Genomic DNA, 24912 nt, shown 5'->3' with positions numbered 1-24912 from the left:
ATGCATGGATGGATGGACGACGGACGGACGGATGGATGTCGACTAAATTTCTTTTTTCTTTCAGGTACAATTTTGCGAAAACTTCCGAGGAAAGTGGATGTTTTGGAAGGTGAAAATGCCGCCTTTTGTGTTGAAGTGGAAAAAGAAGAGATGGACATACATTGGTACAAGGATGGCATCGAGCTGCGTGAAACCCATCAAACCATCATTAAGTCCTTTGGTCGAACTCACATCTTGGTTTTTGTTAATACGATGCCCCAAGACTCTGGCCTGGTGACCTTTCTGGTTGGCAGGTCCAAGACCTCATCTCAGTTAAGAGTGAAAGGTATGTTCCATTACTGGCATTTGTGCCACATTGGCTCTACTGTTTGCGAAAAGCTGCATTTACCAGTGTTACAGTTTATGCAAACAATATTGTTTCTTTTTAGCGGCCCGGCATTGTCCTCCGAGTTGTCCAGTGGGTGTTCAGATCAACACGGAGCGTGCTAATGCAGCTCTTCTCTCCTGGGTTCCTGCTCCAGATTCACGAAAGAACCCTCCATCTGGTTATGTGCTTGAAAGACAAGAAGTAGGCACTGGTTCACAGGAGTGGCTGCAGTGCTTGACCACTGATTCGGCAACTTCAGTGGAAATCCTTGGTGACAGTGTCCCATGTGAGGCAGATTATCGTTTTCGCATTTGCAGTGTAAATAAATATGGAAAAAGTAACAATGTTGAGTTTCCAAGAACTGTTCACTTAGGTAATTCAGCTACAATATTTCACCCCCTGATTACAAAAATATGACAGGATCAGGTGTATTACCTAGTAAAAACTGAATAAAGTCATTTTTCCTTGCAGTTCCTGTAACCAGAATTCAAGCTCCTTTACAGGATGCCCTGGTGCCAGAGGGACAAGATGCTCTTTTCACCATTGAGCTTTCTGCTTCAGTTATTGGTACATGGTTCTTAAATGGTACTCAGCTTCAAGAGGATGAACGTTATTCCTGCCGCCGATCAAGAACACACCAGTCTCTTCGCATTCGAGGAGTACGTGATACTGACAATGGAGCAGAAATTACATTCATCGCCTATGGAATCCGAGATTCTGCAGCACTGTACATTCAAGGTATATATGGGTCTGTTTCTCAGTTAACTTTATAGCATCTAAGACCCTGCTAAAACTCTACAAGCACCTAATGACAACTTGGAAATGGTATTTAAGAAGTAATTGAAGAAACAGGATGATGGGTATTCAGGATAAAAGAATTGAGAAAGGAGGTTAAGTGTGGTGAATATCAGTGACAGTAAACTAGAGGATAAGATTTAATTTCAGGAGAGTTTGACTCCTAGTCACCCTGGTTTATGCAAAAATAAAAAGGAATAATGGTACAAAGAGAGATGAGAAGGAGGAAGAGCTTAAGAACTGGATCAAGCTAAGCAAAAGACTGAAATAAAACGTCTATATTTGAAAAGTTGGAATTGAAACACTGTCGTTTGAGCTTCATTTTTGTTTTTTAAATCAACAGCTCCCCTTGTCAAGTTTTCCCCACTGTCCGAAATGGATCGAAACAAGTTCGTAGAAGTGGGCAACCCCATTGTGCTCTACTGTGAGCTCTCTGATCCTGCAGCTCCGGTGCACTGGTACAAGAACGGCGTAGAATTACAAACTGTGGAAGGTCTTCATATTCAATCAGAGGGCACAATGAGACGGATTGTCATCCAATCTGCAGACTTCTCACATTCAGGAGTGTACTGCTGTGATGCCATCGACGATGTAATCAGGTTTAACGTGGAAGTCGAGAGTAAGAGGCTTTAGGTTCTATTGAGATTTCTTTACTTTTATAAAACTGTTTGTGAATGTTGTACAATCTACTGTTTCTTATTTAAATATTTAAATACACATTCTCCTTTTTCTAAAGCTGACTAATAAAAACACAGCTTTAAAACTTAACCGATTATATCTAAATCTCCATAGCCCCACCCGTGAGGTTTTCAGCAATTCCAGATGCTGAAAGGAACAAAACCATCCAAGCAGGCCAGCCATTTGTTTTACAATGTGAGCTCTCAGATCCTTCTGCCCAGGTGCACTGGCACAAAGAAGGATCAAAGCTCCATCATGACAATGGAGTAGATGTTAAAGCCATTGGCATACTGAGGAAACTGGTTGTCCATACAGCAGAAGTTGCACACTCTGGATTGTATTGCTGCAAGACAAAGGGTGACGCCATCACCTTCAGTGTGGAGATTACAGGTGATTTCTTTCTTAAGTGAAACTTTGGCAAGCTACTCAGAAAAGCAACTAACTCTGATGACACTCTTGTTTGTTGTCTGATGTTCTGTTGTCTTTCTTCTTGGCAGCCAATAAAGGTGCATCTACATTTTTATCTTTCAGCTGTTATGAATGAAGTTGTCAGGAATTAGACTATAAATAATACTCTAAACGGCTAACATGAGGTTTACTGAAGAGTGTTATAAATTCTAAACATATCTGTAGTTTCACCTATGAAGTTCTCAGCTATTCCTGAAGACATGAGGACCAAGTTGATCGAAGTTGGCAGCCCTATAGTACTTCAGTGTGTGGTTGCGGAACCTGAGGCCCAGGTTTGCTGGTACAAAGATGAAATGAAGCTTATTTCCAGCTCTGGATTAGAAATTCATTCAGTGGACAACACAAGAACATTAGTTATTCAGTCTGCAGAGCTGACCCACTCGGGTTTGTACAGATGCACCACACAGGATGATACCATCGAATTTCAAGTGGAGATCAAAGGTGATTTTACACTTCCTTTCTTAAGTGTTATGTCGTAACCACCACCTCCTCTCTCATGGTGCCACTAATTATCCCTGCTTAAGAACTATGCAGTTTGATGGCTGCTTTATTTACACAATCTTAAAGAACTGTTTCTGCTTTAATTGATTGTTTATTGTCACTTGCTGTGTAGCAGTTGTGGCTTTCTCTGAACTGAAAGTCTCAAAAGCTCTTTATCTTCTGCTCAGTAGTTATAAATTTGAAAGGTATGTATTTCCACAGCCTTGGGTTTATTTAGTTGTCCTGAATTCCCAATGATAGCTCTACCTGTGGCACACTCTACTATCTTTGACACTGAGAGAGCCGAGTCACTTGAAGTGGGCAACCCTTTGAAGCTGGAATATGAGGTTGCAGACTCCACTGTCCCAGTCTGCTGGAATAAAGATGGTAAAAATCTCTACCCACAAAAGGGTTGGGATATACAAAGTAATGGCCCACCAACGGGACCCATTATCCCATCCCCTGAGCTCTTGCATTCAGGACAATACTGCTGCAAAACCACTGAGGCCACTATCCACTTCTCTGTGGATGATAAAGGTGATTTTCTTTTTCCAGTTGTTTTACTATTAGAGCAAATCCTAAAGCCTCATAGTCACCAGATATAACTAATATTTATATGCATTTGTGTACATGTTTATGTGACGCTGTGTCTAAAGGTGTTTGTCTGAAAGGTGTTGTCAAATTAATCTCTACTTACAGAATGAAGATGTGTGTTTAGTATTTAAAAGCAGTTCTAGCTTTCTTTGTGTTTGAGAATTGACAGATTCGTTGTGAAAGTTTCCAAAACTCAGCCTTTCTTCATGGTGGAAATTTTCACTTTTTACTCAGTCCAGTTATATTTTGAATTATTATCCTTAGCTCCAACATTGTCGCCCTACCGGGAGGTTGGAGAATTGCGGGCACTCAAGGCGACCTGTCCAACTGAACCAGTTCGTGAAAGCTCTGACCCTGCAAACCAGGTGTCAAGGCAAAGAGAGTCTTATTCAAGCAGAAAATCAGATTTTGAAATGGGAGACCTCAAGGAGACCCTTGTTATTGAACCAACTCATCCGTCAAACTCTGGAGCATACTATTGTGCAACAGCAGATGATGTGGCCAAATTAATAGTAGAAAATCAAGGTGACTTTTTTTCATTTGCAAAAGTTTTTGTCTAATATACAGGTCCTTCTCAAAATATTAGCATATTGTGATAAAGTTCATTATTTTCCATAATGTCATGATGAAAATTTAACATTCATATATTTTAGATTCATTGCACACTAACTGAAATATTTCAGGTCTTTTATTGTCTTAATACGGATGATTTTGGCATACAGCTCATGAAAACCCAAAATTCCTATCTCACAAAATTAGCCTATTTCATCCGACCAATAAAAGAAAAGTGTTTTTAATACAAAAAACGTCAACCTTCAAATAATCATGTACAGTTATGCACTCAATACTTGGTCGGGAATCCTTTGGCAGAAATGACTGCTTCAATGCGGCGTGGCATGGAGGCAATCAGCCTGTGGCACTGCTGAGGTCTTATGGAGGCCCAGGATGCTTCGATAGCGGCCTTTAGCTCATCCAGAGTGTTGGATCTTGAGTCTCTCAACGTTCTCTTCACAATATCCCACAGATTCTCTATGGGGTTCAGGTCAGGAGAGTTGGCAGGCCAATTGAGTACAGTGATACCATGGTCAGTAAACCATTTACCAGTGGTTTTGGCACTGTGAGCAGGTGCCAGGTCGTGCTGAAAAATGAAATCTTCATCTCCATAAAGCTTTTCAGCAGATGGAAGCATGAAGTGCTCCAAAATCTCCTGATAGCTAGCTGCATTGACCCTGCCCTTGATAAAACACAGTGGACCAACACCAGCAGCTGACATGGCACCCCAGACCATCACTGACTGTGGGTACTTGACACTGGACTTCTGGCATTTTGGCATTTCCTTCTCCCCAGTCTTCCTCCAGACTCTGGCACCTTGATTTCCGAATGACATGCAGAATTTGCTTTCATCCGAAAAAAGTACTTTGGACCACTGAGCAACAGTCCAGTGCTGCTTCTCTGTAGCCCAGGTCAGGCGCTTCTGCCGCTGTTTCTGGTTCAAAAGTGGCTTGACCTGGGGAATGCGGCACCTGTAGCCCATTTCCTGCACACGCCTGTGCACGGTGGCTCTGGATGTTTCTACTCCAGACTCAGTCCACTGCTTCCGCAGGTCCCCCAAGGTCTGGAATCGGCCCTTCTCCACAATCTTCCTCAGGGTCCGGTCACCTCTTCTCGTTGTGCAGCGTTTTCTGCCACACCTTTTCCTTCCCACAGACTTCCCACTGAGGTGCCTTGATACAGCACTCTGGGAACAGCCTATTCGTTCAGAAATTTCTTTCTGTGTCTTACCCTCTTGCTTTAGGGTGTCAATAGTGGCCTTCTGGACAGCAGTCAGGTCGGCAGTCTTACCCATGATTGGGGTTTTGAGTGATGAACCAGGCTGGGAGTTTTAAAGGCCTCAGGAATCTTTTGCAGGTGTTTAGAGTTAACTCGTTGATTCAGATGATTAGGTTCATAGCTCGTTTAGAGACCCTTTTAATGATATGCTAATTTTTTTTGAGATAGGAATTTTGGGTTTTCATGAGCTGTATGCCAAAATCATCCGTATTAAGACAATAAAAGACCTGAAATATTTCAGTTAGTGTGCAATGAATCTAAAATATATGAATGTTAAATTTCCATCATGACATTATGGAAAATAATGAACTTTATCACAATATGCTAATATTTTGAGAAGGACCTGTAGTCCTGACTTATTTTTACGGTAGTGTTTAATTCCAGTTATTTGTATGCATCTTTGAAAGATTGTCTTTAGGTCTATGTTCTAGAAATAAGGATGGTATGCACTGAACGTATTCCTTAATGATTGTTTGTAGTGTCCCATCCAACATATGTAGTTGAACCTGACGAGAAGACCAAGTCAGCAGCTGAAGAACACTACCCAATTGTTCAGCAGTTTGAGATTTCAGATCCCATTGCTAAAGCTTGCTGGTACAAAGATGGAACACAGATATATCCTAAAAGAGAAGCTGGCAGCGAAGAGCACAGCCAGATCTTGCACCCTGAGTCCCAATGCTTGCCTATTGATGACAGGTTTGGCTGGGACGCATCTGATGGTGTACAATTAAAAGAGGACATGAAAGGTGTTGTCCTTCGTTGTACTTGCACATTTAAGAATGAAGAATTTAGTTACATTCGTGAAGCTTTCACCCACCTCATTGTTCTCTCTTTGGCTTTGTCCAAACAGCAGTGCAGTGTCACTCGGGTGACGAGATTGGTGAGGTAGCTGATGCATCAGCCCAATACTCTGTGGAATTCAAAGGTGATTTGATCTTTCAAAATCAGTCATCCATGTTAACCCTGCCCATAAATGCCACTAACAGTAGTGGTGTATTTCACCGTTTGCTCAATCATACGAGCCATCTGTAAATCTTTTTTTTCCTTCAGAAAATAGCTCTGTATCACACTTTCATCCCCGATTCCAGGTCATTTCACTGATATTTTTGGCCCCTAATCAAATGTGGTTTTGTGTAGATGTCTAGCTGCTTTTCCCACTAAAATCTATGTTATGTTTGTCAATTCATTCTTCATTTTAACAGTCATCTTTGCTTACAACTTGCAACTCTTAAATTCCATCTTTTGTCCTGTTCATCTCGAGATCCTGTCATTCACATTGCTGTCCTGAATCTCTGCCCGTTGCAATGACAACAAAGTCTTCTCCTAAGAAAACTAAATAACTGCCTTTTTAAGTTTAAAAGGATTAGTACTGGTGGTATGTCAGGAGTCACTGTAAGGGAGACATGTTGTTTACCTTAAGACCAGTCCTGGTCGATCTTCTTGATTGTCTTTGCAATGGATTATCCCATAACTTCATGCTAACCCCCACTGCTGTAAAGTATGTTGTGAGAAGAAATAATGAGAACACCAACAACTGAAAACCTTTCTCTGTGTACATCACAATGCTTATAGCTGCATCGCCAAGGCACTCTTCTGACCAAGAAAGGAACATGTCTACGGAAGAGGCTTACTCTGACCAAGATATCCAGATGTCCTCACAATGCAATTCTGGCATCTTCACTGGAAATCAGGAACATGAAGTCCATGCTGAGTATATGCCCACCTCTCAGCCAACATATGGTTTTACAGCTGACAGCAGCACCATTAAATCCCACCTTAACTTTATACAAACTGAACTTGACTTAGAGTACTCTGTCCCATCGACACAGACAAACCGCTCTGAAAAGAAGCCAGCTGAGCAACTAGAGCCAGGTAACCTCCATAAGACTTTAAGCACCATAATGGAGAGTTCGAGCACCGTACAAGCTTCAGCAGTCCAACCAGACAAGTTTTGTGCCCCCCTAGAAAATGGAACTCATCAGCAAGATGAATGGTTTGAACCTTTAAAATGTTCTATTATAGCATCAGAAGAGTCCTCAAAATCCATAAAGACATCTACTGTCCAGTCAGAAAAGGATTATGGGTCTTTACAAATACCAGCTGTTCCTTCAGAAAAGCTTCTAGATCACTCACTGTCTGGAAGCAACCTCTTTTTGAGGCCCAGTAACAGTTTAAGGACAGCAACTGACCAGCCAGAGGAGCTAAACCTAGCCAAACGCTCATCAGTTGCAGTCTCAGAGAATTTGTTAAATGCAACATCATCAGATTTGTGTACAAATATCAAGATAGAAACTTCCCAATCTGAACATCTCAAGACAATTACATATGTCAAATTGGAGGACCTTAATTACACAGGACAGACAATATCCAACTTTTCAGAGTTGCTATGTCTGTCAAATCAGGAAAAAACTATCCAAAACGAGCATGATCAGAGCATGGAGCCTTCAGAAGACCAACTGGACCTATCAAACATCTGTGGGGAAAGTTTTGCCACACACTTTTCAGACTGTTATGAAACCAAGCAGATATCTACGGCACAGTCTGAGAGGATTTATCTGTCAAGAACACATGACAGTCACTGGAGTGACAGTGTCACTGCTAATAAGGTGGCTGTTGAAGGTGATTTAAACGGTTAGCTTCAGCCAAACAATAGATGGACACAATGTTGACATTGTGTATGTTGAAGATTGCATTTTGCTATTTCTGATTTATTTTCAACCTTGCATTTACTCAACTGATTTTGTCTATACTAAAACTTTAGTAGTTAAAGCTAAACTGAGCTTGGGTGCTTTAGAAAGAATTATAGAAACAGAGAAAAAACATACATTTAAGTTGTAAACTTAACTCAAACAGCTAGCTATTTAAAGTCTAACCAAAGGACATTTCTGTTTCAATGACTAATATTGAAGAAGAGATTTATGATTTTTTTTTAACCTTATTTCTTTTGGCATGACTAATCTTGATTTGAACTTTTGTTTTTTATGTATTTTAAGGAATATTTTGTCGTAGTCATTAATAGTGATGACACTTTTTCTTTATGTTACCTGAAGCATCCCCAGCTCTGCCTGTGAGAATCACAACTCTTCATGAGGGTGACAGGAGCAAGGCTGTTGAAGTTGGTGAACCCTTTGAGCTACGGTGTGAGATATCAGATTCTAATGCTGAAGTAACTTGGTTTAAGGATGGAATAAAACTATCTGAAGCAGCTGGGCAAAATATGGTCACAGAGGGTGCCATAAGAACGCTGGCTTTCCAATCAGCGATGCTGTTTCATGCAGGAATTTACCGCTGCAAGACGTCAGACGATTCAATGCAGTTTTATGTGGATGTTAAAGGTGATAACTAATCTCTTTATGTTAATGGATTTAATTGAAGGGTTAAATGTACTTTCATGTTGAATTAGAAAACATACAAAAATATCTCTGAGCTCTGATCCTATCAGCACTATTTAGACAGGACTAATGAATTCTAAAATTATACAAAATTAGCAGAAAATATCAAATGAAAATCTTTGTTCAGTTTGAATGAAACACACCAACTGATAACATCAATCGTATTCTGTACTATGCAAATTGTTTAGCAATAATTATATCATTATAATAGATTGATAAAAATATTAGAATATTAGAAATATCCCTAGATCACTCTTCTTACCTTTTACAGGCTTCTTGTCTGGTCACCAACATAATATAAATAATATTATAAATGAATAAATAAATCATAAATTTACATTGGTCAAAACATTGAAACAGTTGAAATGTAGCCAGTGAAAACTTGATAGGAATGTAGTTCATTAGGTAATATCATGTAATTATTAAAGAAATCATCAGAAAATTACCAGTATTCTCATAGCAAAATATCAGTTCATTCATTGTTTCACACTTGTTTTTATTTATTATTTGGTTTTTGTAGGTTTAGCGTCACCAGACACCAAACACTTCATTTATTGTCTGAACCAATACGTATTGCTTGTCCCTACCTGGGCATTTGGTTTCCATCAAATGAATTACGAAAAATCGATATAAGGAGTTCCAGAGGTTAACCCCTGAGACTGAGAAGGTTTAACGAGAGGACGTTTGTTACAGATATGTTTTTCAAAAGTTGCCAACTTACATTTCCCACTGGCTGCTTTAACAGTTACAGGACCAGCCATAATAATAATGTCTTTTTATGTTATAGGAATGATACAGTTAGAGATAGTTCCATTAGACAGAGTGCTACTGAAATGCACTCTGGTAATTCTAAGAGGAACCAAAAGGTCACTCAGAACCCAGGAGTCTTACCATGTAAGCTCGTTAAAGACAGGTTGAGATATTCAGTTTCTTAAGAACGTAATATGGATGTGATCTCATAAGTTTCCTTTTTGAGATCGTGTTAGAGGTCACAGGTCCAGAAGTGTCACCCAGACATTCCTCTACCCAAAGAGCTGCTTTAGTCTTTGATGGAGGATCCCAATGGTGGCATAATTTGACCTTCCAGTGAGTTTTGGGTGTACCCAGGGCCTCCTTCCAGTTGGACTTGCCTTGCAGACCTCAAATGGCAGGTTTCTTTTGAGATCTTTGAGGCCTAAAGGCCTTATTTAGCTTAATGGATTTCATCTCCAGTAGTGTCTACCAAGACATTCTCCAATTGTTGCTGTAAGAGGTAGCATTAACTTTCTGGCTGTTGGTTTCCTAGTACCCAGTAAACCTAGGGACCAGTTTATTCCCCAGTATGATGCTAACGTTTCAACAATAGCACATAGGTTAAAAAACAGAACATCACCTGTAGACCAGTTGATTTAAACTGATAGTTTGATGCATAAGCACAGTGGTCAGAAACTTTCCTCTAGCAACATAAAGAGGCACATAGATGATTGGCAGACTCCTCTGGGAGACCACATAACTAAAAGCAACAGGTTTGTGAGTGTCCCCACACCCTTTTTCCCTGATGAGCTATAGACTAGAAAAATGACCCTCTCTAGGAGATTTGTTCTGCTTTAGGTATAGATTAGTATAGGTAATAGATAAACTTTGGGTATAGATTAGTGTAAAAGTGTAGCTTTTAGAGGCTTGGCCTAGCTAAGTACAATAAGACAATTCTTGATTTTTTGGAATCTCTGGATGGTTGCCTGAAATAGTTGCTATCTGAGGCTGCTTTACATCAAAGACGACGAGCATCTAATGCATTTGCCGCAGGGTTGGAGTCAAAAGCAGGAGAGAGGAGTGTTGAGCAGGGTGCACAAAGGACACAAATTGATTCATGAGGGACTAAGTTGTTGACAACCACTTCTTGAGGTACATAAACACTCATCTCCCTTGTGTCGTTTCTTAAACATCTTTTACTCCCAAAATGTATGGCTATGTGCTTCATAATCACAGCGTTTTATGTTTAGGTCACCATATAGTATATAGTTTTATGTGAAAAGCTCCAGATACTGAGATGCTGCTAGATTCTCCTCTCTCTTGGCCGCCCAAAAACGTCTCAGCGTGCTGCGCACAAGAAAGAATAACTTTAACCTGGGGGCAATGCACAAGGTGGTATCCTTGTTGGTGTTGTGTGCTTTGTGCATCACTCAGCTTGGTGAAGTCCCGACGTGTGTGGCATGTGAAATCAGCCTAAGACTCCTGTCGTTCTTCTGGGGTAATTAAAAGCCTTTGAGGACAATGATGGAGTCAACTACAAGGGTGTGATTGGGAGGAATTGCCTCGCTGATCTCAATCTGAGCAGTAGTTTTTTGTTGGATTTCAGAGATGAGCATGGGTGTTCCAAAGTGGAAATTATGATTAAGAGTATGTCTTGCATAAGGGTACAAGGTACCAGGCCACCATTGTCCATAGGGTGATGATCGAAGCTCTACTTGTGTTATCAGACCTGTGACGCTATTTCTCAAAAAACACTGACACGGCTATCCAATGATCACCACCTGGTGATGAGTTTAATCTTGATGTGGGGAAGGCTGTGAAACAAAGACTCTGGATGCAGATCACACTGTTGATCCTCCCTAGGAAATTTCATTGTAGGGTGTTAAAAAAGAAGCTCTGGTCAATTACAGAATGGCTTTCATATGAGCTAATATGACCTCATGGCTATTTGACTATGTTGTGGTAAATTAATGCCAACCCAAAGCAGGAAAGGTTTTAATTTATTAGTTAATCAACATTAAAGCTCTCACCAAGGGTCAGGATTGTTGATGCAAGCAGCCAAAATGTGCTTCCTCCATTTGAGAGGCTAGACTCAGTCTAAGAGAAAACATGCAAAGCTAACATCCACGGGGCTTTTTCTGCACACCAAAAGGAGTCACCTAAATGGCTTTGGGTATCTGATTAGAATGCCTTCCATGTGCCTCTGTTTGGGAACTTTCTGGGCATGTCCTGCTAGTAGGAGACCCTCGGACAGGCCAGGAAGAAGTTGGAGGGATTAAATATTTCTGACGTCAAATAAACGGTGGAAAATAGATGGATGGCTCTCGGAGCCTAAATAGGTTCTGTTGTGTTTAATTTCAATTCATGAATTTAATAATGACATGATATTATCTTAATAATTTGTATATAATATTAAACTTACACACAGCTGTTAACAATTTATGTTATCATTTACTATTATTAATTTGATGTCACATACTACAAAGATGTTCATGGTAAAGGTAAATCTTTCTTTTCATTTGATCATAACAGTACACCTCATTGATTAATTTTATTTTACATTCAATCCTATAGCTCCTCCTCTGACATTTGCAGCTCTATCTGAGTCTGACCTGAACATGACAGTAATAGCTGGCTCTCCCATAGCTCTACAATGCGAGCTGTCAGACCCATCAGGAGAAGTCAGTTGGTACAAGGATGGAAGAAAGCTCCTAGCTCAAAGTGGAGTAGACATCCAGTCACAGGGAAGTTTGCAAAGTCTGGTAGTGCCATCCGCTGAGCGCGCTCATACTGGTGTGTACCGTTGCGAGTCAAAGGATGATGACATTCAGTTCTCTGTGGAAGTAAAAGGTGATGCACATTAAACCTTATAGTGCTTTTGGTGTCTTGCAAAGCACTAACACGAGTGCTTATTCGTTAATAGAGTTTTATCACTTAACATAAAATAGTTTTATCAGTCTGCTTCTTTAATACACATAACTTTTAAAAAGGAAAAATGGCCTCACATTGTTTGGTGACAACATTAAATACTTATAACATCTTAACAAAATAAAACCAAAATAATTCAGGAGGTGTTCTGTTTTATTTTCCCATCCTATCATTTAAATATGCCCATTCTCATTACAATCTGAATGTCTGCAGTATTAAAGAGGTTGCATTTCTTTTTTATTATTCTTTGACATTACTAAACACACATGTGACAGAAAAGAATAAGCAGAAAACATGTTCTTGTTTGCAACTTACCTCTAATCTCTGCTGTTCTAAAAGAACTGTGTGACGCTGGACTCTACGATGTCGCGCCTTCTTGGTTTTCATCTTCTAGATATACTTTTAGTCCATTTTATGTCTCTTTCTGTGTTAGATGTTTGTTCTGTCAAATATGTTGTTGTGAGATATGTTTGTCTTCTGCAAGCTGTGTAGATCAACTTAACAAAGTCAAATGTTTGAAAACATCTTTAATTACTTCAGTAAATTGCATTAGGTAAGTCAGTTGAATATTTACTCTTTTCTTTTGCAATATCCCAAACCTATAGGACTACCTGTGAAGTTCTCAAAGCTGCAAGAAAAGGACAGGAACAGGTCCATCGAAGAAGGCAATCCTCTTGTCCTTAACTGTGAACTCTCTCATGATCCTTCAACTCATGTCGACTGGTATAAGGATGGGATTCAACTTGGGTCTTGGGACAATGTGGAAATGAAGTCAGATGGTCTGACAAGGACCCTACTCATTCCATCTGCTGAGAGCATACATGCTGGTATCTATAAATGTTCAACATCAGATGACAGCATTACCTTTAAAGTGGACATAAAAGGTGATTGATTATTGATTTATTTTTGGTAACTTCAAAGGATGTGCTGAGCCTGCATGGTGTTACAACACTGCTTCAAATGTCTTAAGAAAGTGACTGGCTGGAAAATATGCTTTGCCCAGTGTTTCTGAATTCATCACTTATGTATACCCTTTATTCTCTTCATTCTCCTCTTGTAGGCCAATCACCAAGGATTATGGCAACCCCACTGTCAGAAAAATACAAGATAATTAGAATTGGCTCTCCAATAATCCTGCAGTGTGAGGTGTCAGATCCTGCTGCTCAGGTTTTCTGGTTTAAAAATGAGGTGGAGCTTTTCTCCAAAACAGGTCTTGATATGAAAAGAAATGGCACTCTGAGGAAGTTAATAATTCATTCAGCTAAGGTCTCTGATTCTGGCCTCTACAGCTGTAGCCTCACAGATGAGGCTGTGACCTTTCAGGTGGACATTGAAGGTGATTTTCTTGAATTCATTTCTAACAGATTTAGCATACTAATATTAATATTGGCTATAGTTGCATCTTTGCACAAGTTACAACTGATTAAGTCCTTTAATGATTGAACGTAGTTTTCAAACACTGAATCTGTGCTAATAGTCAACCCATAGTTTGGACAACACAACATCGAAAAACGATGTAAGCTTAACAAATCTCATAATATCCACAGCTACTCCTGTGAGGTTTACAGAGCTACCAGAGGTTGCAAGAAACACATGTGTAGGAGCAGGCCGCCCAGTTAAGCTGCAGTGCGAAGTCTCAGAGCCAGCTGCTCAAGTTTACTGGAAAAAAGATGGAGAACCTCTTCTGGCAACAAGTGAATATGAAATTCAAACAAGTGAAAAACTGAGAGCCCTGGTTATTCAATCAGCAGAAACCAGGCACTCTGGGTTGTACAGCTGTGAGGCTGCAAATAACCGTATACAATTCAAGGTGGATGTTGCAGGTGATCTAAGTATTTTGAGTTTTGTGAGAAATACTAACTTTCAATTCTTGCTCAAACAATTGGTCAAATAAAGTTACAACTCTTCATAACATGCACTAATGATTAATAATCCATGTCAAGACAAAAATAATGATTGAGACTGATTTTAGTCTAGATTTGATCGTGATAAAGTATTTAAAGATTCAGTGGTTTTTTTGCTCAATGGGATCTCTCTTCCCAAAAAGAGATTCTGGTCATCTGTTCTTTCGGGAAGCTGAGTAAATAAGTATATCATTTATCTTGTTGAGAACTATACAAAAGTTAAAATTCAGCTCTGTCCGTCTCAGTCGTCGTGTCCTTGGGCAAGACACTTCACCTGCCTCGTGGTGCCGATTGTATGGCAGCCCCGTTCAGTCAGTCTGCCCCAGGGCAGCTGTGGCTACAACGTAGTCTACTACTGACAGTGTGTGAATGTGTGGATGAATGGGTAGATGAATGATTGGAGTGCATAGTCCTGAGACTTCATAAAGCGCTATCCAAGTGCAGACCATATACCATTTTTTCAAATTGTCTCTATTGACAACAAAGTTACGCCCGAAGAAGCATTGTTTCAGTTTGGACATACAGATGTAGACCAATAAAGAGGAAATGTGTTACAGGCTGTTATCCAACAGTCAGAGAAAACAATAAGTAAAGGTCACCTTCTACCGACTGTTCACTAAGTTTCACAACGTTAATTAGGGGCCACACCCGCAATGAAGAAATTTACCTTTTAAACATATTTTGTTTCTCTTCATATTCACATTATCCATTGGTGCCATCTGACCCCTGTGACAACTGTGTACCCCCAGGCAGTTTTACAATACAACCCGATCACCCATTCATTTATTCCAGTTGTGAAAAGTTGTAGAAGTAACTTAAGGGAGCCCTGGACATGCAACTTTCCAGCAGCAACCTACGGCTTCTTGTGGCAATACTCAGGCATTTCTAGGCCAGAAGGGATATACTTAGAATCATTTTCATGAACAGACACTTGAAAGAGCATAGGACAGTCTGTCAGTGAAAGAGTGATTGACAGTCACCAGACACAGTGGATGCCTAGTAGATCCACTGGAGAGCTCTACCAGCACTTAGTGGAATATGATAGGGATAGAGTTTGGCTTTACAAGAAGCTGAATGTGCTAAATGTCAGGTGTTGCTTTCAGGAATTAGCATGCCAAAGCCCCCACCTCTGTCTGCATGGCACCTGACCATTTATTGACTGGTTGTTTCTTTTCCTTAGGACTGACAGATGCTCCTGTCTCCCTAGTCTAGGTCTCCAGTAAAAGTAGGATATTCTTCGAGTTGAAATATTATAAGTCTGATCCCTTGCCTAAAGCCAATTTTCAATGGGAGACCTTATCAGAATTCAAAGCACAGGACAACATAACAGCAGGATCATAGGGGTGCATATACCCCACTACTATGTTTAGGTGACAATTATTCAAAGTGAAATTCAGAACTGGCTGTTAGGAAGCGATGTAAGAAAGAGATGTATATTTCCTCCAGGAACTTGGTTTCAAAAGTGACATCTGGATACCCTGCATCCTACATGACCACCCAGCCTCCTGCAAACCCAAAATACAAATCCTATCAAATCCTTGTAATGCTGTCCAGAGCATCAAAGACATGTTCTGTGTCTGCTAACCTTTACATCTTTTCTGTCTGCCTGGTAGACCATAGAAAGCTAAAAACTAACATGTTTGAGAGAGCTCTGAAAAGGTGCTCACATTGGACTAGCACAATATGGAAATAACACTTTCACTCAGCCTGCTTACAAACGTTTTTCTTCCTGTCTTCTGATGTGTTTTACCCTTGAGCAAATAAATCCTGGTAAATATGTACATTACTTTGCCCAACCACAAGTCTGATTGCTGTCTGGTTATCGCTCTATGAAATGAAAGTCCTATAGCATGAGTTTGATTCTCAGCTTTTCCAGAGGCTGAGAAGAGCGAATCTGTTGAGGCAGGCAACATGACCAAAGTGCAATGTGGGATCTCAGACAATGCAGTCCAGACCAGCTGGCATGAGGATGGGATAGAACTCTTGCCAAATTTTTATATAGAGGTCAAATCAGAGCCAGATAAGAGAACACTGGTCATGGAGTCGACCCCGTCATCTTATTCTGGGGTGTATGAATGTAAAGCTGATGACGATGATAAAGATTTCAAGGTGAAAGGTGATATGCTAAGCTTTTTCTTCGCAAGTTATTTTCACTCTTCAGTTGTGTCCACCTTCATGGCATTTAATATATAAGAAAGCAAATCATGACCATCCTCATTTGCACCATAACAGATTTTCTTCTAAATGCTCTTTTGTCATCCAAGCTCTTAGGAAAAGTGTCTGACCTTTTACTGTTTTAACCACTCTTTTTACCTGAATGCACTGCTTCAGTGTTACACTGTGTGTTATGAGCTGTGAGATAGCAAGTCTTGAAATCAGCATGTTGAATTTTTGTAAATCTGAATTTACAGTGGTTGCATGGATAGGAAAAGCTATAAAAAATCTATTTCAAACAAAAACTCACACAGCTTTTTGTACTGTTCTACAGTGCCACCAGTAACATTTGCCGACATCCCAGAGAAGGACCTTTTTCGTAGTGCTGTGGAACAAGAGCTGCTTGTTCTGTCATGTGAAGTATCAAGGACTGATGGTGTTGTCCAGTGGTACAAAGATGGAACTGAAATACAACCAAGCAATAATATTAGGATGGAAGCCGAGGGAGCCAAGAGAAATCTGATAATACAATCAGCCCTCTTGTCTGACACTGGCACGTACACATGCCGTACAGGAGACAACATTTTAATCTTCAAGGTCAACATAAGAGGTAAGAAAATACCTTACAAAAACACACATTCTCAGAAAACATATGTTACCTCCCTTTATTTTAGAGAAGAGCATGTGCAAATAATTTGTTTACATTCCACTCTTCATCCAAAGAACCTCCTGTGATGATTGTCTACCCCAAGGAAGATGTACACCTTGAGCGTCATGTACCTGTGGAAATTATTCTGAGCTGTGAACTGTCTCGTCCTAACGGTGTTGTTGGCTGGTTCAAGGATGGCCAAAAGCTGCAAGAGAGTGAGAACATCAAGCTCAAGTCAGAAGGCCCTTACAGGAGACTGAAGATTCTTTCTAGCAGAGTTGAAGATTCTGGAGAATACGTCTGTGACACCGCTGATGATTCAATATTCTTTCATCTTAATATTACAGGTAAATCCCTTGATTCTGTGCAGTTAGCAGCAGAAATGGTTGTTTTAAATTTCATTTTAAAATCATATGCTATGGTGCGTGAACAAGACCCCGAGATACTTGAACTCCTTCACTTGAGACACGAACTCCCCTCCAACCTGAAGAGGACAAGCCACCCTTTTCCAGTCGAGAACCATGGCCTCGGACTTGGAGGAGCTGATCTTCATCCCAGCCTTCACACTCGGCTGCGAACCGCCCCAGCACATGCTGTAGGTCTTGGCTAAAGGGTTCCAGCAGGACCACGTCATCTGCAAAAAGAAGAGATGAAATCCACTGGTCTCCAAACCAGACCCCCTCCGGCCCTTGGCTGCACCTAGAAATCCTGTCCATAAACGTTATGAACAGGACCAGTGACAAAGGGCAGCCCTACTGGAGTCCAAAATGCACCGGGAACAGGTCCGACTTAGTGCCAGCAATGCGGACCAAACTCCTGCTCCGCTTGTACACAGACCGGATGGCCCCTAATAATGGGCCCCCGAGCTTTTTAACCACCTCGGTAACTTCAGCCTGGGTGATGAAAGAGTCTAACCCCGAGTCCTCAGCCTCTGCTTCCACCAGGGAATTCGTGATGGCAGGATTGAGGAGATCCTCAATGTACTCCTTCCACCTCCCGATAATGTCTCCAGTCGAGTTCAGCATCGTCCCACCCCCACTGTAAACAGTGTTGGCAAAGCACTTCTTACCCCTCCTGAGGCACCGGATGGTTTGCCAGAAACGCTTTGAGGCCAACTGGTAGTCCTTCTCCATGACCTCACCGAGCTCCTCCCAGGCCCGAGTTTTTGCCTCTCCCACTGCTCGGGCAACGGCACGCTTGGCCTCACAATACCCGTCAGCTGCCTCAGGAGTCCCACAAGCCAACCACAGCCGATAGGACTCTTTCTTCAGCTTAACAGCTTACTGCCGGTGTCCACCACCGGGTTCGGGGATTACTGCCGCGACAGGCACCGCATACCTTATGGCCACAGCTATGGGCAGCAGCATCGACAAAAGATGCGGAGAACATGGTCCACTCGGACTCTATGTCTTCAACATCCCCCGGAATCTGGTCAAAGCTCTCCCGGAGGCGGGAGTTGAATACATCCCTGGCCGAGGGCTCTCCAGACGTTCCCAGCAGACCCTCACTATGCGCTTGGGCTTGCTAAGTCTGTCCGGCTTTCTCCTCTTCCAGCGGATCCAACTCACCACCAGGTGGTGATCAGTGGACAGCTCAGCCCCTCTCTTCACCCGAGTGTCCAAAACCCGCGGCCAAAGGTCTGACGACACGACAATAAAGTCGATCATCAACTTCCTGCCTAGGGTGTCCTGGTGCCAAGTGCACTGATGGACACCCTTATGCTTGAACATGGTGTTCATTGTGGACAATCCGTGACTAGCACAGAAGTCCAATAACAAAATACCACTTGGATTCAGATCGGGGAGACCATTCCTCCTGATCACGCCTCTCCAGGTGTCACTGTCATTTCCCACGTGGGCGTTGAAGTCCCCCAGCAGAATAATGGTGCCCGGGAGGGGGCACTATCCAACACCCCCGACAGGGACGCCAAGAAGGGCTCAGCCCGTAGGCTGACATGACAGTCAGATACCTGTCCCCAACTTGAAGGCGCAGGGATCTGTTGTGATTATGAATCTGAAAATATTATTTAATATTTAATATTAATATTTTTATATTTTATCAAATAATATTTCAGTCTGTTAAGGGTGAATACCAGCCCAGTAAGGCGATGGTATTAGGACAAAATAGATAGGTGTGAGACAAGCTCTGACATTATTGAACAACATAAACTCTGCACACACATGAAATAAATTCACACAATTTCTTAAAATACAAGAATTTGTTAACAAAAATAAGTCAACTCAAAGTCAAACATATTTCAATCAACAAACTCTTTACTTTGCTAAAACAATCCAACTAAACTACCAAGCAGAATTAAAGAATAATGAAGACTAATGGACTATGTACAATATAAACAAGCTGATTAAAGATAATTGGAAATCATGACCAAAAGAGTGATGCAACATTACCATGCAATGTTAATGTTTGAGAACCAATGATTATCTTGAAGGATCTGGAAATGAAGTTAAGTTAGTCTTCGAACCAACTTAAGCAATAATCAGCAACATTTAGACAACCATTCACAATGCAAGATCAGATAAAATATTATTTTAATAAAATAATGTTTTAAATAATGATCTGCTGAATAAAACCAACCATTTCTCAACAGTGTCTAATTAGCTGCCTTTACTTATTGAAATAATATTTGAAGAAATATTATTAAGAGAGTATTTTGAAAAAGAGCCAAATCTTTCTGGAGAAATGGAGCTTAATGGTGTTTACTTAGTTATCAAATCTAGTAAATGATGTTCCGGGTGTCATGATTTGGGGTTGTTTGGTTTTTGGTTTCGGGGTTTTTCCTTATGTATTTCACTGTTCAAGTTTTGAATCATGTTTCTGTTGATTTTCCTGGTCATGCTTTTGTTTTGTCGTCTTGTTCAAGTTTTGTCAAGTTTGATTTGTGGATCTGGTTATGCTTTTGGTTCATGTTTTTCTAGTTTGTGTTCAAGAGTCTCTGTTTTGCTCCAGTCACATTTTGTTCTGTTAATTAAGTTTATTCAGTTCACCTGCTTCAAGTTAATCTGTCTCCTTGCTCCGCCTGGTTTTCACGCCATATATTCACACCTGTTCTGTTAGTCGTCGCGGAAACATCTCTCATGCTCGTGTCTAGTTCTCAAACCAAGTCTTGTCTTTTTGATCATGCCATGCCTGTCTTGCCTGCCCGTTTGTTTTGTTCCTGCCTCCTGCTGACTGTGAGTTTTTGTAATTAAACCTTTTCTTCACTTACCATCACGCTGCTTGCTCGTCTGCATTCTGGGGTCCAATATCAAGTAAACCGTGACAGAATATTTCCGCCAACAACGGACCTCGCGGAGGAGCATCAGGCTAGCTCCATTGACCTCCTTACTTTCCTGTCTCGGGAGGCGGAGAAGTCGTTGCGCCGTTCTGCAGGGCTGTCAGTGCCGCAGTCGGCTTATGATGGATCCAGGTTGGCGATTCCAGTTCCGGGGACAGGTCCCCTTCGTCGCCGTTCTCCGCCTGCTCCCCTGGTTGTGCACTCTGGTCCGGCAGTGAGGCCCACGTCCTCCTCCCACCGCAAGAAATGCCGACGTGCAGGGGTTCCTAGCCGGTCGGCTGGCGAGGAGGTGGTTTCCCAGCCAGCCTACGTGAGGGCTGCAGCAAGTAAGCCCGCATCTTCGCCTGCCACAGTACTGTCTCCCAGGCTCGCTGCACCTCCGCCCATGCCGTCTGCGCTCGCTCCAGCCTGGTGTTCTGGGGCAACACCTGCCGAGCTGGAGCAGCGCATGAGGTTCACTGCACGCCAAATAAAGATCCTCAGGACGACTGGTCTCCTGTATTCCTCTCCTGAGCTGATGGAGAGGATAAGGCAGATAGAGATGGAGTATGAAACGGCAGTAAGGTTGTTTTACTGCCATCCTCCTTCATCCACACCAAGCCACAGGAGTGCAGAGCAGCCCACGTCAGGTCTCCAGAGCGCTGCTGCACAGCAGCCCATGCCAGGACTCCAGGGAGCTGCTACTGCTGCAGAGCAGCCCACGCCAGGACTCCAGGGAGCTACTACTGCTGCAGAGCAGCCCACGTCAGGTCCACAGCCAGGTCTTCAGCCTGACACACCACAGCCAGACACACCACAGCCAGACACACCACAGCCTGGGATGACGCCTGACCCTAAGTCAGCCTCAACCCCCTCCACACGGCGCAGAGGACGTCGTAAGAGGGACACCCCGGCTCAAGTCATCGGGGGCCCCGGCGTCGCCTCTGCTCACGCCACTGAGGGTCTCGGGGATGCCTCAGCCTCCGCTCACGTCACTGAGGGTCTGGCTGACGCCTCAGCCTCTGCTCACACCACTGAGGGTCCGGCTGACGCCTCAGCCACTGCTCACGCCACTGAGGGTCCGGCTGACGCCTCAGCCACTGCTCACGCCACTGAGGGTCCTGCCGACGCCTCAGCTCCATGACGCCTCAGTTCCTGCTCACGTCACTGAGGGACCTGCCGACACCTCAGCTCCATGACGCCTCAGTTCCTGCTCACGTCACTGAGGGTCCTGCCGACGCCTCAGCTCCACGACGCCTCAGCTCCTGCTCACGTCACTGAGGGTCCCGCCGACGCCTCAGCTCCTGTTCCTAGTCTGCAGGGGTTCAGTGAGGAACTGGTCCTCGTTCTTGCCTTTGAACCTAGAGACGAGGGTTCGCCAGGCTCTGCTTCAGCCTCTGAGGATTCGCCAGGCTCTGCTTCAGCCTCTGAGGGCTCGCCAGGCTCCACGCCTCCGGAGTTCCACAGACTTTCTGGGAGGTCCTCTACTCTGCTCAGTCGGCCTCCTGATCTACCCGCAGTTTCCCGTCGCAGGCCGCCACGGTCTCTACACTCCTGTCGGCCTCCACGTCTTTGGTGCAGGTCGGGTCGCCTGCCTGAACTTTGTGCCTGCTGGGGACGACCTCCTGGTCGCCAGCCTGAACTCTGTGCCTGCTCGGGACAACCTCCTGGTCGCCCGCCTGAAGTCTGTGCCTGCTGGGGACGACGTCCTGGTCGCCCGCCTGAACTCTGTGCCTGCTGGGGACGACCTCCTGGTCGCCCGCCTGAACTCTGTGCCTGCTCGGGACAACCTCCTGGTCGCCCGCCTGAACTCTGTTTTTGTTTTTGGCTGAGTTCAACACAAACAAAACTTCATAAATTGAAAAACGTTTAGATCATTTCATTCTAAATCTGTCTCTGCCCAAAACACCTAACCTCATGAACCATGGTGAGGAAACGTTGTCCAAGGGGCGAAGCTTGAAGAAACATCCACAGTCAACAAGCAGTTAACTTTCAGCTAACCTCGGGGGTTGAAGGTGCGTTCGCTCTGTGAACAAAAGGGTTAGCTCTGGAGCTGTAGCTGGGCGGCCCGTTCTGTCCGTCAACCAGCTGTGCATTACTGTAAACACGTCGGTGCGGGCCGTTGTCCTTCCTTCAGACTCGGCTTGTAGAAACAGCTTCTCTACTGGGGATTTCTCTGCGACACAGTTTTGGCAGGCCTCGGAGAGAAAGTAAGCAATGCTTATACCTTAATTTCCCCTCTTTATGAATGAAATCACCGGGTACACAAACAGTGATTCACTCATACTTAACTTGTGCATATGATCGCGTGATCTTATGACACTCTTGGATCCAGTTTGAAGAGTTTGTCTTTTTGCCAGCAAAAGACATTAGCGCGCTGGGCCTCTCCTGACCGGTCCCTCTTGAAGGCCGTGTGGAAAGAGGTCGGTTTGTTTGAGAGGGGGTGCTCTTATTCAGACAGTGGCATCATGGGAAGTCTGCTGCTATCCCGTTTCCTGGCTGTGCCGGAAGAAGGTTAATGCACTTTAGTTTGAAAGTTCCAGAAGAGTCCATACCAGAGTTTAATGTTGAAATCCATGGCTGTGGGTTCCAACATCTGCGACCCTCTCATCCACTGGGGTAAACCCCAACACCAAACGGCTGAGCTGGGGGCAACAAGCAAACCCACCCCAGCCCGGCGCCTCTCCCCATGGGCCACTCCAAAGTAGAAGCGAGTCCAGCCCCTCTCGAGGAGATGGGTTCCAGAGCCCACGCTATGCGTGGAGGTGAGCCCGACTATTTCTAGTCGATGTCTCTCGACCTCCCGTACAAGCTCAGGCTCCTACCCCCCCAGCGAGGTGAAATTCCACATCCCTAGAGCCAGCCTAAGCATCTTGGGATCGGGCCACCGAGGTCTCCATCTTCGTCTGCCGCTCAATCCTCTTTGCACCGGTTCCTCACGGTTCCCCCCTGCAGATGGTGGGCCCACTGAGGGATGGCTTCGCGTCTCTCGTTCGGGCTTGGCCCGGCCGGATCCCGCGAGGAGCAACCCAGCCACCAGGCGCTCTCCGACGAGTCCCGACCCCAGGCCTGGCTCCAGGGTGGGACCACGGCTCTGCTGTTCCGGGCGACGTCACGTGCCTCGATGTAATTGTCCTCATGAGGGTGTCTTGAACCGCTCTTTGTCTGACACGTCACCTAGAGCCTTTGCTATGGACCTGTTTTGCCATGGGAGACCCTATCAGGGGCATTTAAGCCCCAGACAACCACCTCGGTGATCTAATCTAATTATTTTATGTTTATTTATTTTCTCACAATCTATACCAGGTGTGCAAATAAGTATGGAGAGCATAAATAAAATGTGTTAGAAAAGCTCCGTTTCTGTTTTGATATTATTTGATTAAATATGATACCGTACAGTGAATTATTATATAATACAATAGGTGATGACACAATTTAATTTTATGCAAGACAATGCTTAATATGGTATTGTCCAGTGGGGACATTTGAGCCCACTGGTCATTAGTGCTGTAACAAAAATGTGATGCCAAAGCTACAAATAAAAACTAACTTTTAGAATACAGCCATGATAAACAACAAAATTTTTTCATTCATTTGCATAATTTTCCTCTTAATACTACTAATTCCAGTTTTGGAAAGAAGAGTTATCATGAAATTCTCTGTCTGTTGCTTGTGTTCATTATTGCTCTGCATCTCAGCTGTTTGAGAGTCATGTATTACACTGGAATAATACTGATACCTTAAAGTTTAATTTAGTTTTTATTTAGGGATATTCTTATACTGCAGAGCACTAGTCACTTGAGACGGTTCCAACTTTATCTAGATTTAATTTCATAAAAATGCATAATATAGGTTTTCATTTCCATTTCCAGAACCTCCAGTGCAAATTATATCCCCAAGCCAGTCCCAAATGGAGCTGTGTCAGCAGACCTCTGAACGGATGGTACTGAGCTGTGAGATCTCACGGCCCAACGCTGTGGTACGGTGGTACCGAGATGGACTCGAGGTGGAAGAAAGTGAGAATCTCTTACTAGAAGTGGACGGGGTCTACAGAAGACTCATTATACCTGAAACAACTGTGAAAGATTCTGCAGAATATGTATGTGACACAGGAGACGATTCTGTGACATTTTTTGTGAACATAGCAGGTAAAGAAGTGGTAAAGATCTTCCCAGTGTTTTGTTATTTCAGTACTTTTCATCTTTCAGAAATGTCTTGTTTTTTATTGCACAGAACCGCCTGTTCGTTTTATACGCCCACGGAAGATGGCAAGCAGAGTTGAGAAAGTGGTTGGTGAGACTCTGGTTCTAGACTGTGAGGTTTCAAGATCAAATGCTGAAGTGACCTGGAAGAAGAATGGAGAAGAGGTGGAGGACTCCAGAAAAGTCACGATCCTTGAAGATGGCGTCACACGTCAGTTAACCATTCATTCTGTAATGGTGGAGGATGCCGGGCAATATGTTTGTGATGCAAAAGATGATGTGATGGATTTCAGTGTAAAAGTGCAAGGTGGGTTATATTTTGTTTCAGTATAGAAAAATAAATGTTTCTCCTAAACATGTTTCTTCCTTTTATGCACAAAGTCCACTTTTGGTCAAAAGACCCCAGATGATAAAGGAAGATAAAGACTTTTTGTATCGTTAACAGCCAAAGTGATAACCGATAAA

The 24912-nt window shown here is 43.0% G+C and overlaps 1 protein-coding gene across 6 annotated transcripts in view; it reads left to right on the top strand.

Annotated features, from left to right (window-relative positions):
• LOC124871727 (obscurin-like protein 1) overlaps window positions 1–24912 on the top strand; it is a 62437-nt gene that overhangs the window by 15068 nt on the left and 22457 nt on the right. For 2 of the 6 annotated variants that reach the window (XM_047371217.1, XM_047371215.1), the window contains exons 4-17: window positions 65–325; window positions 429–740; window positions 839–1105; window positions 1506–1781; window positions 1955–2230; window positions 2474–2749; window positions 3050–3325; window positions 12870–13148; window positions 13325–13600; window positions 13812–13958; window positions 16657–16932; window positions 17046–17318; window positions 24118–24393; window positions 24479–24754. In XM_047371217.1, the coding sequence (XP_047227173.1) occupies window positions 65–325; window positions 429–740; window positions 839–1105; window positions 1506–1781; window positions 1955–2230; window positions 2474–2749; window positions 3050–3325; window positions 12870–13148; window positions 13325–13600; window positions 13812–13958; window positions 16657–16932; window positions 17046–17318; window positions 24118–24393; window positions 24479–24754 (3747 nt within the window). The remainder of the gene's footprint in view (window positions 1–64; window positions 326–428; window positions 741–838; window positions 1106–1505; window positions 1782–1954; window positions 2231–2473; window positions 2750–3049; window positions 3326–12869; window positions 13149–13324; window positions 13601–13811; window positions 13959–16656; window positions 16933–17045; window positions 17319–24117; window positions 24394–24478; window positions 24755–24912) is intronic. The other 4 variants (XM_047371216.1, XM_047371219.1, XM_047371218.1 and 1 more) reach the window with 4 other exon arrangements.

Source organism: Girardinichthys multiradiatus, chromosome 7, assembly GCF_021462225.1.
Source record: "Girardinichthys multiradiatus isolate DD_20200921_A chromosome 7, DD_fGirMul_XY1, whole genome shotgun sequence".
Lineage (NCBI taxonomy): Eukaryota > Metazoa > Chordata > Actinopteri > Cyprinodontiformes > Goodeidae > Girardinichthys > Girardinichthys multiradiatus.
The sequence above is the reverse complement of the archived record's forward strand: the minus strand, read 5'-3'. Positions and strand labels throughout refer to the sequence as shown.